This window comes from Cladophialophora carrionii (assembly GCF_000365165.1).
Source record: "Cladophialophora carrionii CBS 160.54 unplaced genomic scaffold supercont1.9, whole genome shotgun sequence".
NCBI classification, from domain to species: Eukaryota; Fungi; Ascomycota; class Eurotiomycetes; order Chaetothyriales; family Herpotrichiellaceae; genus Cladophialophora; species Cladophialophora carrionii.
In genome coordinates, this window is record NW_008481834.1 from 624,280 (window position 1) to 637,656 (window position 13,377).

General features: G+C 56.3%; 4 protein-coding genes across 4 annotated transcripts; all 4 read left to right on the top strand.

Moving 5' to 3' along the window:
- Nucleotides 1-895: 895 nt before the first annotated feature.
- G647_09308 (uncharacterized protein) lies at nucleotides 896-2,110 on the top strand (the record flags this gene model as incomplete). The annotated part of the gene is made up of 1 exon (XM_008733611.1): nucleotides 896-2,110. The coding sequence occupies one exon, from the start codon at nucleotides 896-898 to the stop codon at nucleotides 2,108-2,110; it is 1,215 nt and encodes a 404-aa protein (XP_008731833.1).
- Nucleotides 2,111-3,539: 1,429 nt separating this feature from the next.
- G647_09309 (uncharacterized protein) lies at nucleotides 3,540-4,841 on the top strand (the record flags this gene model as incomplete). Its single annotated transcript, XM_008733612.1, has 1 exon — nucleotides 3,540-4,841. One exon carries the CDS (start codon nucleotides 3,540-3,542, stop codon nucleotides 4,839-4,841), a length of 1,302 nt encoding a protein of 433 aa, XP_008731834.1.
- Nucleotides 4,842-6,497: 1,656 nt separating this feature from the next.
- On the top strand, nucleotides 6,498-8,288 carry G647_09310 (uncharacterized protein; the record flags this gene model as incomplete). Its single annotated transcript, XM_008733613.1, has 1 exon — nucleotides 6,498-8,288. The coding sequence occupies one exon, from the start codon at nucleotides 6,498-6,500 to the stop codon at nucleotides 8,286-8,288; it is 1,791 nt and encodes a 596-aa protein (XP_008731835.1).
- Nucleotides 8,289-9,438: 1,150 nt separating this feature from the next.
- Nucleotides 9,439-12,753, top strand: G647_09311 (uncharacterized protein; the record flags this gene model as incomplete). The annotated part of the gene is made up of 1 exon (XM_008733614.1): nucleotides 9,439-12,753. The coding sequence occupies one exon, from the start codon at nucleotides 9,439-9,441 to the stop codon at nucleotides 12,751-12,753; it is 3,315 nt and encodes a 1,104-aa protein (XP_008731836.1).
- Nucleotides 12,754-13,377: the final 624 nt, after the last annotated feature.

Genomic DNA, 13,377 nt, shown 5'->3' on the forward strand with positions numbered 1-13,377 from the left:
TCCCGGTCAGCCTCCTGATCGCCGGCGTTAGGCGACGGTGGCGGCGAGGCGGGTCGCTAAGCACCACCGAGACCTGCCTCCCACGCGAGGAATCGGCCGGGCTGGTTCGTCCATCGCCCTCTCGCTAACCCTGTCCCCTGCACCGTTGACCCCCAGCGTTACCGTGGTCACTAACCCCCATCCAGCCTCCAAAACATCCTTGGCGGGCCACCACCATGTTTCACATTGAACCAGCCCACTTTCTATTCGCTTTCCACCAACGACAACCGGCCCGTCAACGTCTTCCTGCCCAGCTCTTTTGGGCTCGCCTTCCCGATTCTTGTTCAACCACCGAGTTTTCCATGGAATCCTTGTGCGAAGTCTATAGAAAAGTGGATCGGAATGCCGGCTGGACGCAGGAGAACAGTCGTTGGCGGCTGCGATTCCCTTGCCAGTCCATCCCAGCCCGCCTTGTTCCCCTTTTCAATGCTCCACTTGCAGGTCATCCTCAACACGATGACGCCCTGATGGAGCTACAACGTTTGTCGATACGGACACCGATGGAGCCTTTTTGCACACATTCAGGCTGAGCCTGCCTCCTGGATTGAGCAGTAGCTTGACCGGTAGCCCAATTGAGTTTCCCAGTCACATCGTACACCGCGAAAACTGTCAACGTGCCCCTGCCGTGCATGACGTGCCTCTGGCTCCTCACAAAGTATATGAAGTCCCTCCTTGGCCTCGTCCTGTTTTCGCTCTTCATACATCCTTCACTCAATAAGACATTCACTCCTGTCACAGACACAGTCCTTCGTTCACAAGGTCGATCGTTCAAAACAAGACCTCAAGACACAATTTGATCCACTCGCACACTCCATACATTAATCTCATACGGAGTAACCCGTCCACATCCAACACCATGAGATCAGCGCTCGTCCTATCGGCGCTCGCAGCGCTTGCCGTCGCTGCTCCTGGCGGTGGCCAAGGAGGATTCGGCGGCGGTGATCAAGGCTCGTGGGGTCAAGGCGGGCAAGGAGGCCAAGGGGGTCAAGGAGGCTCCGGGGGCCAAGGTGGCCAAGGCGGCCCAGGAAGCAAGGGCGGCGAGAGCGGCGGCAATGGCGGAAGCTGGGGCGACTGGTCTGGTCAAGGCGGTCAGGGCGGTCAAGGCGGCCAAGGAGGGCACAACGGCGGCGGTGCTCCCCAAGGCGGCGACAAAGGAGGTCAGTGGGGTGATTGGTCTTCCAGCGTTCCCGCTCCCGCTCCCCCTCCGCAGCCTACTACCACAACTCCCGCACCCCCTACACAATCAAGTTGGTCAGACTGGGTATCAACGACGACAACACCCCCTCCTCCGCCCCCTCCCCCAGCTCCCACCACAACCCACTGGCAAGACTGGTCGGAAAGCTCATCATCAACACCCCCTCCGCCCCCTCCCCCAGCTCCCACCACATCGCACTGGCAAGATTGGTCCAGCTCATTGTCAACCACCACCACTCCCAAGCCTACCCCGATCCCCGAGACGACGACTCACTGGCAAGATTGGTCGAGTACTAACGTCGTTCCTCCAGCCCCTGAATCGTCATGGGGAGATTGGTCCAGCTCTGCGCCGCCTGTTCCCGTCGAGACGACCTCGTGGGCAGACTGGACTAGCTCCGCACCGCCAGCTCCCGTCGAGACGACCTCGTGGGCAGATTGGTCCAGCACACCCGTCGTCCCAGGAGTTCCCACCACAACTTGGGGCGATTGGACCTCCTCAACCCCTGTTGTTCCTACTGTCCCAACGACGACGTGGGGAGACTGGACTTCTGCTACCCCTGTCGCTCCCGTCCCCGTCCCAGAGACAAGCCACTGGGCCGACTGGTCTAGCGCTCCCGCTCCCGCACCTCCGGCTCCTGCTCCTGCCAGCAGCCAGTGGAACGACTGGTCCTCGAGTGCGCCTGCGCCGGTGGTTACTACTCCCACGCCCACGCCCGTTGCTCCCACCTCGTCTGTTTGGGCTACATCGGTCGTTCAATCTACAACTCCAGTTGCTCCTGTCGCCAGCGAGTTCACCGGCGCCGCCGCTCCAGTCGCCACTGGTGGAGCCAAGATCGCTGGCGCTGCCGCGGCCATCATGATCGCAGCCATGCTGTAGATCGGTATTGGCCGAACCCGTCTTCTCGGACAACATCTTTCGCTTCGGCGTCCACTTCCTAGGCTACACGGAAGTGATCGCAGACAAAATCATCATCTTCGGGGTTTTGTTTTATTCTCCACCATCGACTTGCCCTCTGGGCTTAATGACTCTAATGAGAAACACGTCCACGACACTCATGATCACTCCTTTAGCATGAGATGAGATCCGCTGGACTGGATCAGGAAATCAGGAAAAGAAAACGGCTTCTCACATGTGATATGTACGGAATAGACTTTGAACAGACCGGCATTTTTGGATATATTCAACGGGGGAGGAGGCTTCGATGTATTCAGAGGCATCCATGTACTCCGCGGTGCGCAAGCACATTAGCATAGCAGAAAAGCTGTAGCGTATTATTCAGCCGTCAAAAAGGCAATGGCATTTCAAGAGGAATGCAAGAACATGAAGCCAAAGTCGCGATTCCAAGTCTCGGCACTCTTACTTGCTCACCACTGTCCTTGTTGCCCCTGTTTGCCTGGAAACGAATACAAATCCACGTCCACGCAAGAATAGACAGGACGTCAGGCTCTGCAAACCCTGATTCCAACTCGACCAATCATAATTTCGCCCATCGGAAGGTCTGCAGGCCGGACTGGATGTCTCAGTCGGGTAGGACAGCATGAGCGTGGGTGTATGTACTCCGTACTGCGTATGTGGATCCCAGTCGTGGGCAGGCATCTCCTCCTCACGTACACAGGATGAAGGCACGGTAGGAGCACTCGAAGGAGCTACAGCATATGCATGCAATGACAGCACAGGATTCGAATGTGGACAAGGAACGACGCTTGTAGGCTCTGCTCACCGTCCTCGGTCGTCGAGCTCAGCTCTCGTTCAAGACGGAGATGCCGACGTGTCAAAATCCTGCCCCCCTCCCAAGGCCCCCCCGTTCCCCCTGTTACAGGACGCAGAGTGACTGGTAGTGCTACTCGTGTGAAATATCACGTGAGCGTCTCCCAAGCTTGGCAGACTGATGCCGCACGTGCCGCCAGTTCTTCATCTGCTTGTTTCACATCCGATAACTTAAGGTGGGTATGAACAACAACTGTAATCGACCACTGTAGTTCTCTATAGTTCTGCAGTGACATGTAGACAACCTTAGAAGGCATGGTAGCAATGGAAGTCTAGATAGTGTTGGGTTCATTGTGCTACATTCCACTACAGGACCGATAGGTCGATATGCCTTAAGTGCTAGGTACTGTGTAAGGCTTCGGTACTCTCGGATCTTTAGCGTGCTTCAATTGTCGCTGACGCTTAGCCACCGCACTTCTTCCTGTCACCTTAGCTCTGTCAGGTATTTTTCATACAGTATGCATTGGCTTGTTCTGTTGTCTCAGTAGGGAAAGTAGCCGGCGCAAAAGGGCGGCACAAGGAAGACGACATCGCTGTTATGGGCAGGCGACTGGAACTGCCGAAGCAATGGTACTTCCGAATTATTGTCTTCTGCAGTCTTCTGCGTCTTAGCCTGAACGCTCAAATCAGTCAGTATGCTGTCGACCATGCCCCGCTGATCTGGCTGCATTCCGATGATCCATACATGCCCAGCGACATCAAGGAGCATGTTCTGCGCACGGCTCCCAGGATCGACTTCCAACGAATAGCAGATGCCCTGCCGCGGTTGGATCTCGACAACCTATCGCTGTTGAACGGATACGGCAAAAATGGCACAGACGTCTTCCTCACGGCGGTCGAGGATGTCACCACGTTCCCAGACTGGGTTCTCGGAGAGACGCCCGATGCCGACGGCGCTCTGCACAATTCCACGGCGTGTGCCGTGGTCGCTGTGGAGCATGAGCTTCCCGGCAAGCAGACGGTCGTTGACGTGTTCTACTTCTACTTCTATTCCTGGAACGAAGGCGGGGATATCACACAGGTGGTGCCGCCGCTGAACAGGCTGTTCCCGGACAGCAAGCCTGGCGATCATTTCGGAAACCACCTGGGCGACTGGGAGCACAATATGGTCCGATTCGTGAACGCAAAGCCTGTGGGCATCTACTTCAGCCACCATACCGGCGGCGAGATGTGTGCTTGGGATGACGAGTCGTGTCTCTCGAAACAGGGTCAGCGGCCGGTCGTCTTTAGTGCTCGAGGATCGCACGCGAATTACCCGACCGAAGGAAACCACATACACGACGATGCGCTGATAGACATTGCGGATCAAGGCCGGCTCTGGGATCCCGTCAAGCTTGCCTACTTCTATACCTACGATCCGGCGACCGAGACCTTCACGGCTGCGGAGCCAGGAACGGCGCCGACCGACTGGCTCTATTTCAATGGAAACTGGGGCGACCAGCAGTACCCGGACTCGGATCCTCGACAACAAACGGTCACATACTTTGGCCTCAAGAAGTTTTACGGCGGCCCCAATGGGCCCAAGTTCAAGCATCTTGTGCGGACAGGTCTGTTGCCCGACGTGAAGGAGAAATCCAATATCATAAAGACCTTGGTGCACTGGTACATGGGATGGTATGGTTGCTGCTTGAAGGGCATCAATCCCTGGGTGGTTGTCGTTCGCCTCTTGATTTCTCTCGCTGCAGTCATTGCCTTGAGCGTGCTCACTGTGAGGGTGGCGGGACCAGCAATAAAGGCATGGGTCCTGACTAGGAAGGATGGACAAACGAAAGAAGAGACGTCGGAGGTGCAGCTCCGACTCCTTGATCCTGAGAGGGCCGACGCCGACGACGAGGCATAAGCCATCGGACCCAACGCGAGGGTTTTAAGCCTTCTCGGTACCAAGGCACTTGAGCAGATCTCGAGCGACAGCGCTCATGACGACGGAGTATTGCGAAGCATGCCTCCTCTTTCGCCAGGAAGACGCCATAATCCAGTGAAGACTGCGTGCCTGATGGGATGACTTGCGCATGCGCCACCTCCGCTGCCGTAGGTCGACGGCATTCGAAGGTGCTCTTATATCTGGCAGCCCATGTCCTTTGCTGAGATGGACGTTGCAATCTCGGACCTGGACGACTTCTTTGTTGGAAACTGGCATTTCTTAAGGAAGAGCCGTAGGTCATCCACGACCTGAAGAGGCTGCAAGGAATCTTCGAAGGTTCTATTGTGGCCCAACATGCGAGTCCAGCGATCTCCTCTATCAGGTGCTGAATTACAAGAGAAGGCCTGCAAGACTCGGAAAGCACTGAACGCCAGTCTTCGTGAACGACCACGGTCGACTTCATGGACCCGCAACCAGCGCAGCTTGTTACCGACCATTTTCTTCCTAGCCTTATCGTCCGGATGTTCAACATTCCCTTCAACCGCAGCCAACCGGGGCGTTTGGTGGACGGGACGGGCATCCAACGAGTGAGCCTTGCGGTGGTGATGGAATAGGTGCTCTGACACATCTGATGGGCAAAATCTCCCGCCTGGCCACGAAAGCTTGCCCTATCTACCGACCATGCCCGGCATCAGGGAGCTGTTCATGCAGTTCGACATCTTGCGCGCCTACCTGATGTTGTTGGGATCTCTGACAACCCAAGCGGATCAGACTGATTTCACTCCCCAGTTGCACGATCTGTGTCCCTCAAACGACAGGATCGATTCCAGGATTCGGACAGCGAGGGAAGTTGTTGCGAAGGAGCGTCCTTGCCGACATAATGGCTCCCCTTTTGGATTGAGTGGAACTTCAGCACAGGACGAAATGGACCTCGGAACGGATACTCGTCTGTCAAGTCAGGCGGACTGAGGTATGGCTGCTGGCGGACGCTCTGCACTCACCTCTCACGCGGTCGTCAAAGGCCTGTTACCGCTTCTTGAGCGAGACGTACGTGTGCATTATGGAGATTCCCGAGCAAGTTCACGAGGCTGGCGAGAATGCATGGGACGATGCTGTACGCCGTAGTCGGTTCGGGTTCTTTTCTCGCTGGCGGTTTCGTGGTCGTTGTGTCATTCCCATTGCATGTTGGTCCACTCCCGGTATCGACAATTTGATCAGCATCTGGTGACATCCATTGATGCTGTACCAGAGGGAGTGAGATGGCACCAGCTGTGGCCTGATTAGTGGACATTAGTGAGACACTCAGCCTCTGCCGGGGTATTCGGGGCTGTCAGACAGCGCAATCTTCATTTGCGGGCAAAGCCAATGGAGCCGCTTAGTTGGCAATGGCAAGCAATGGCTGGCGGCCAGACGCCCCAGAGTTTAGGGCCCGAGATTTGCGGAGCGGCGACCGATTTTCGTCATACTGTGCACTATTTTTGCCCTCGCGAAACATTGACGGCGCAGTTAAAGAACAGACTGGCCACATTCCTCACACATACTCGGGTGCGCTGCCGTGGCTTTTCTTGTTCCCTTTTCTCTTGTACATATTGCTCGTCCCAATCGAATGTCAATTGGCTTGTCTCCGGCGTCAACATGAGGGTCAGTGCCTCACATTTCTTTCTCGCCTTCTACGTCCTTCTACGCCCTCACTGCGTGCGCGGAGGCCGCCAAACCCAACAATGCGCCATAGACCCAGAGTCGATCGTTACAGACGCATGTACCTCGTATTCAGATCTTGAGCGGCTGAACGCCGACCTCTCGCCTTCGTTAGACGATCTGACGCAAAAGACCGACTTCTTCGCCTACTACCGACTGAACCTCTACAACAAAGTGTGCCCCTTCTGGAACGATGAGAATTCCATGTGTGGGAACCGCGCGTGTGCGGTCGAGACGATTGAAGACGAGAGTGATATCCCGTCAATCTGGCGGGCGGAAGAGTTGAGCAAACTCGAGGGCGCCAGGGCGAAACACCCGGGCCTCGCCCAGCAACGCGAACGGCCGAAGGACCGACCGCTGCAATACCAACTGGGCGAGAATGTGGACGAGAGCTGTGTGCTCGAAGACGACGACGAGTGTGATCAGAGAGACTACTGTGTGCCCGAGGACGAGGGCGCAGCCGCGAAGGGAGACTACGTCAGTCTGGTGAACAACACGGAACGATACACCGGATACTCCGGCCTGGGGGCTAAGCAAGTCTGGGACGCCATCTACAAGGAGAACTGCTTCACACCGCAACCGGCGAGACATGCCTCCCTGAAGCCCAAGCCCCAACAAGCGGCGGCGAGTCTGAAGAACATATTCCAAGAGTACGGACGGCAGCACGTGGACGACTCGGACGACCAGTACCCTCTTGACGACGAGTGTCTGGAACAGCGAGCCTTCTACCGAATAGTGAGCGGTATGCACGCCTCCATCTCCGCCCACATCTGCTGGGATTATTTCAACCAGACGACGGGAGAGTGGGTGCGCAACCTCGAGTGCTACAAGGAACGCCTGCACAAGCACCCCGAGCGCATCTCGAACCTGTACTTCAACTACGCCATCCTCACGCGCGCGATTGCCAAGTTGCGCAAACACCTCGAGTCGTACACGTTCTGTTCCGGCGACACGCAACAAGACTTCCAGACCAAGCAAAAAGTGCTGGAACTGGCGGACCGAGCAGCGGCGGGTCCGCACACCTTTGACGAGTCCGTCATGTTTCAGGATCCCTCGGTCATGGATCTCAAGGACGACTTCCGCAACCGGTTCCGCAACGTGTCGAGACTGATGGACTGCGTGGGCTGCGACAAATGCCGGCTCTGGGGAAAAGTGCAGACGGCGGGATACGGCGCTGCGCTCAAAGTGCTGTTCGAATACGACGAGACCAAGAATGGCGAAAACCCTCACCTCAGACGGACCGAGTTGGTGGCCCTCGTGAACACCCTGGGCCGCGTCAGCCACAGCCTCGATACGATCCAGAAGTTCCGCCACGCAGTCAACACGGGCGATATGAGCGTGCTCGACATGGCTGGCCCACTCCCGCTGTCGCAGAAGCTGTCTGTGGATCACGAGCAGCGGGAGTCCGCCGATGCGAGCCCCGTGGCGGGCTTTGACGAGGTCATCGAGGGCTCGGCAGCCACCGCTGTGCCCGAGCCTGAATCCGATGACCTCTGGGAAGACCCCGAGACGAAACCTCGCTCCCCGACCATTGCGGATGAATTCTGGGCGGAACTCGACCTGGTGTGGAGGACTTACAAAATGGTGCTACGTTCGTGGGTCGAGCTGCCGTTCAAATTCTTCGCCATCCTCGTCATGGAGTTGCAGAGGCTGTGGAACTATTGGCTGGGATTGCCCGTGCCGGCGAGGAGTTGGGACTTTCACTTTCCGAGTCGGGATGAATTGTGAGGTGCTTTATCCCTGGGTTTGCACACCGTCATGTTGGCGGGTGTGAAGGACATGATGACAAGAATGGCGTTGAAATGGAATGAGTGCACTCACTCCCCTGCACACACTGCAGTGCACGAACGAAGCACTCGCTTCGCTTGCAAAATCGTCGGCATGGCGATTTGGGGAACACATACGAAGTACGGCATGATTGGGGAACGCATTGCCACTGATGGCATAGCATTGCATAGCATACATGGCATGGGAAATTAGCATAGCGTCGGCGTTGGGGATGCAAGTTGCACCATTGTACCGTGTATAGACATGGGAGACTTTACTTAGATACTGGTATGTACTTACTTACACGAATGAGTAGAGGGTAGTGGCCAAAGGGGTCGAAAGTGACCCGTCGTCTGCGTCTGCGTCTGTCTTGAAGCAAGCATGTGCGAAAACAAGATACTTGATCGATCAACCACGTTTGTGTCCAGATCAATCGGCCGAGTGCTGTACGTCGTGCGTAGTACACGACCTGATGGTTGTACAGAGTCCCTATCTGGGCCAAGCGACTCCTGATACCTACACAGTACGTATTCACAGGTTTGCGCGAAGTCAACGGCCGCCGTTGTCCCGACAACCACGCGTAAATAAATCCCCCACAACGGCCCGGCGCTGCCTCCCTTTCGCGGCGCTGTACTGCACTGCACTGCACTGCACCAACCTTACCTAATACTTAGACAGCACAGGACACAGGACGCGAGAAAGGACGCGTTGAACTTTTGGCAGTCGAGGCAGAACCCTCGACATCACATCGCACCGCATCACACTCCATCAACTCACTCATGGATCCGAGGTCTGAGGGAAATTAATCAATCAATCAATCAAAAGCGATATTAATCGTTGTCATCATACGAGGTACACTACAGTACTGGATAATTTAGCCAGCGCGCGCGCACGCTCATGCCACCGTACCCGCAATAGGTACATACCGTGACATACAACACGACACGACACGACACGACACGACACGACACGACAGCCCATCGAGAGCCATCGACAAATGTCGCGCCACGGTATTATCACCGCGACACCATGTCCTGCGCCGGCCTTGGCGTATCCCAGCAAGCATGATGACTCGATAGCGAGGGGTACAAGTACGGGGACGGGGCCGAGTATGTTCTGCGACGACAAAGACGACGACGACAACGACGACAACGACGACAACGACGACAACGACGACAACGACGACGGAGGAGATACAGCAAACATCGAGTTCACGGCCGCGTTTCCGAGGCATAACATGGGACTTGGACTTGGACTTGGACATGGACATGGACTTGGTAATGGACCTGGACCTACGGCCGGATTGAGAAATGCGAGGCCGCGCAGACGACGCGCCGCTGACGTGCTGGGGTTTGCGATTCACGACGATGGAGCAGGTGCTGGAGCAGGTGCTGGTGCTGGGGCTGGGGCTGGAGCGGGCGCCTTGATGAAGGCGGTTCGACGGAACGCTGGTGCTGGTGTTGGTGCTGGTCCGACCGCCAGTGCAATCGCTCAACCGCCTCAGCGACCGAAGAGGGGTGTCAATTTCGTGGGTCATGTGGCTTCAACTTCAGCTTCAACTTCAACGTCAACTTCAACGGGCGCAACATCCTCGGTTCACCACGCTCACGACGCTCATGACGTTCATGACGCTGTCTATCAGCACAATTTTGTGGAAAAGGCAAACACACGCACGGACGCCACGTCGCGCAGACTGTCGCAAGCGCCGAGACGACCGGTCGTCAACAAGGTTGACAGCGCGACGGTTGTGGCACCACCCTCTCCTCCACTGGTGCCGGAACAGCCGATCTCGATGCCGACTTTGACCGCTACAACGGTAGTACTCAAACCCACGGCCGCACGGCGAGGCACCATCTATATCCCCTCCGAGGACACGACCATGCCGAGCATGTACATGGGGATGTTCAGCCCGATCAAGGATCTCGACGCCGCGAAAGCGGCATCCATGTCCGCGATTGCCGAGGATGTCGAAATCACGGGGATTGCGGCGCAAATGCTGGCGAAGAAGCAGCGCGGCCGCGGGCGGAAGTCGATGATTGCCATGTCTCCTAAGAGAGGGGCCTTGCAGGTCTCATCGCGGAACCTCCAGGATAGTGCCCTTGTGGAGGACCGCTGGGGTCAGGGCGGTGGGAAGGAGAACGTGCCTCCTGGTCAAGCGGAGGTGGGCGACAAGAAAACCAAGTTGATAAAGCGTACGTCGGTGGTTGATGTAAGAGGCACTGGTGGCGAGGCTACATCACGTCGACCTCAACCGCAGGCCACGAGAGTATCCCGGGTCTATGAATCTACGGCGAGCGCGAGGACCAGAGCCAACGACAAGAAGATCGCTCAGCGTACCATTACGAAGCCCGGCTGGAATGCCGGCCCACGGCTGAAGACGAGTCAACCGGTGCCAGTACGATCACAATCGCCAGAGCCAAGGTCAGACTCTGTGACACCACACGAGGACGTAGCGCAAAACAGGAAGCCGTCGATTCCCAGTCGCTTCGTCATGCCCCGGCTCGGGCTTCAGCAGCGCATTAGAGAGATATACCCTGTGCTCAGTGACGATCTTGCCGACCTCTCCATGTACGAGGACAATTGGCTAAACCATCAGGAGATAGCAATCACCCAGCTCCTCAACAACCTCTTCGGAGCGTCCACGACGATTCACTCACCGGCTGATTCAGAGATGTTAAGAATCCGACTGCTGGAGAGATACGGCGGCGGAGAAAATGCCCTGCTGTACAAGCGACTGCAGGGAGCACTGCTTTATGGTTCCCTCTGTGTTCCCTCCGAGATCCTGCAGGGAGCGGGCCGCTTAAGTAGCGATCTCGGGAGACGCAAGGCATACACGGATCTCTGGCTTGAGACGTACGATCTCTCTTGTCTTCAGTCAGCTGTCGAGGTTGTTATTGGGCGACAGTGCACAAAGTCGAGGACTTCATCGTCGAGCCACAGAAGTAGCGATGGACAAAGTGTCAGTCGCCGCGCTTTACAAGAGTTCATCGAGACGTTCATGATCAGAAACGAAGATGGGACACCAGATGAGCTCTGCACAGACCGTGCTGCTTGGTCTTATCAACGCACCTTACTTCGGAGCCTGATGCTCATCAAGCTTTTGGACAGCACGAAGGCTCCACAGCAAAGACTCTTTCGTGGCTGTCTCTTCCAGCCTTCCTCACAGTACAAGTCATCTGCGAGTGTTGCCAGGGCTCTTTTTCAGCTGCTGAATCCGAGTGCTGGGGATCCGATTCGAGCCTTGAGTCATGTCGCATACACCGTCAGTCACTCACAATATCCTCTCGAAGAATACTCGTACCGGGTCGAGAACATTGCAGTCGATCTGCGCGATGGGGTGCGTCTGACGAGGCTTGTGGAACTCCTCCTGTACCCGTCGGCATCCAACTCGCTCGAACATGTGCATGACCCAGAGTCTAGCACGACTGTTGTTCTACCAGACGGAGAGCTGTTGTTGCTGACAGATGGAGAACGCGATTGGCCTCTGTCCCAGCATCTCAAGTTCCCCTGTCATGGCCGAGCAACCAAACTGTACAATGCTCAGATCGCGCTCAGTGCGCTCCATGGTGTCAAGGGCATGTCTGCACTAGTCCAAGACATTAGAGCTGAAGACATCGTCGATGGCTATCGGGAAAAGACGGTCAAGCTGCTTTGGGGTCTGACCAGTAAATGGGGACTCAGTGGCCTGATCGACTGGGACGACGTCCAGCTTGAAATCAAGAGACTCTGCCGGATAGGCAACAGCAGCCAAGACAACGACTTCTATGACATGGTGGAGGAGAAAGAAGGTTATCCTCGCCACAAAGTGCTGCTCAAGTCATGGGCTCAAGCGATTGCTAGCAAGAAAGGCATCGTGGTGAAGAACTTGACGACCAGCTTCGCCAACGGACGAATCTTCGAAGCCATCGTGGACGAGTATGAAGGATACGTCGCCGGCAATGACAAGGACAAAGACTCGTCCTCTCAAAGTCGACCACTCTCCGCACGACTTCGTGGCCTCGGTTGTAGCGAGCAATTTGCCATGCTCTTCTCGCCCACGTCCCCGGGATCGCCAAACCGCACTCACCTCTTCGACCGAGACTTTGTGTTAGCCGCGCTAGCGTTTCTCTGCTCGAGGTTGCTTGGCCCAACAAAAGGTGTCAGGTCGGCCGTGACGATCCAAAAGGCGTGGCGTTCATATTGGGCGCGAGTGCTCGATGGGCGCAAGGTCATGGTCAAGGCACTGGCGGAACGATGTGCCCAGTCTGTCCGAGACAGGGGCTGCAGGCGGACGGCAGAAGCGAGTAACGGTGGTCCTAGCATGGGTTTGGGCAAGGACCGTGGGGTGGCTGAAGGAAGAGACCAGGCTGAGTCGGGCAGCAACATCCACGCCGGGATTGCATTTCCTGCGGAGACAGAGGAAGAAGACATCTGGCTCAACATATGAGCGGTGAACAGGGTGACAGGTGACAGAGAAGATGCAGCTGCAAGATATGTCAAGAACGTTGTGTTGAGGTGCCACGACATTCTGCAAGGCGACACGAGGCATTGAATTGCATCGGCAAGGCAACAGGATGGATTTCTTTGGTAGCGACCCGAATTGGGCCGCTGCTCCGAAGGATGAATGATCCCTTGAGCAGGGTACGGGTACTGTAGGTACTTGATCGTCCTGCTAGTGGATACTGGGTAGATGGACTGAATGAATGAATGAATGACTTGTGACGAGGCACTGAGTGAGTGGTGATGACCAAGTGAGCGGTATGTGATCGACGCTGAAATGGCGTGCAGTGGGTGAAGGGTCACATCGGTGCCAGTCGCTCCTGCCTCGTAGCCCGGATCCACGCCGCGGATGCCGCCGTCGATCTAATGAGGGGCACCTACTGGGTAATTAGCACTTGGTGACCCTGCCGTGCCTGCCTGCGCCCTCACTTCTTCCTCATGCGCCCACCTCGCTTCCGTCGACAAACACCATGGTGATCACTTTCGTGTCGTCTCCACGGATGCCGAAGCATCGACCTGTCCTCGCACACGCCAGGTACCTAGGTATTCTGCCAACCTGTGGTGTCAAACT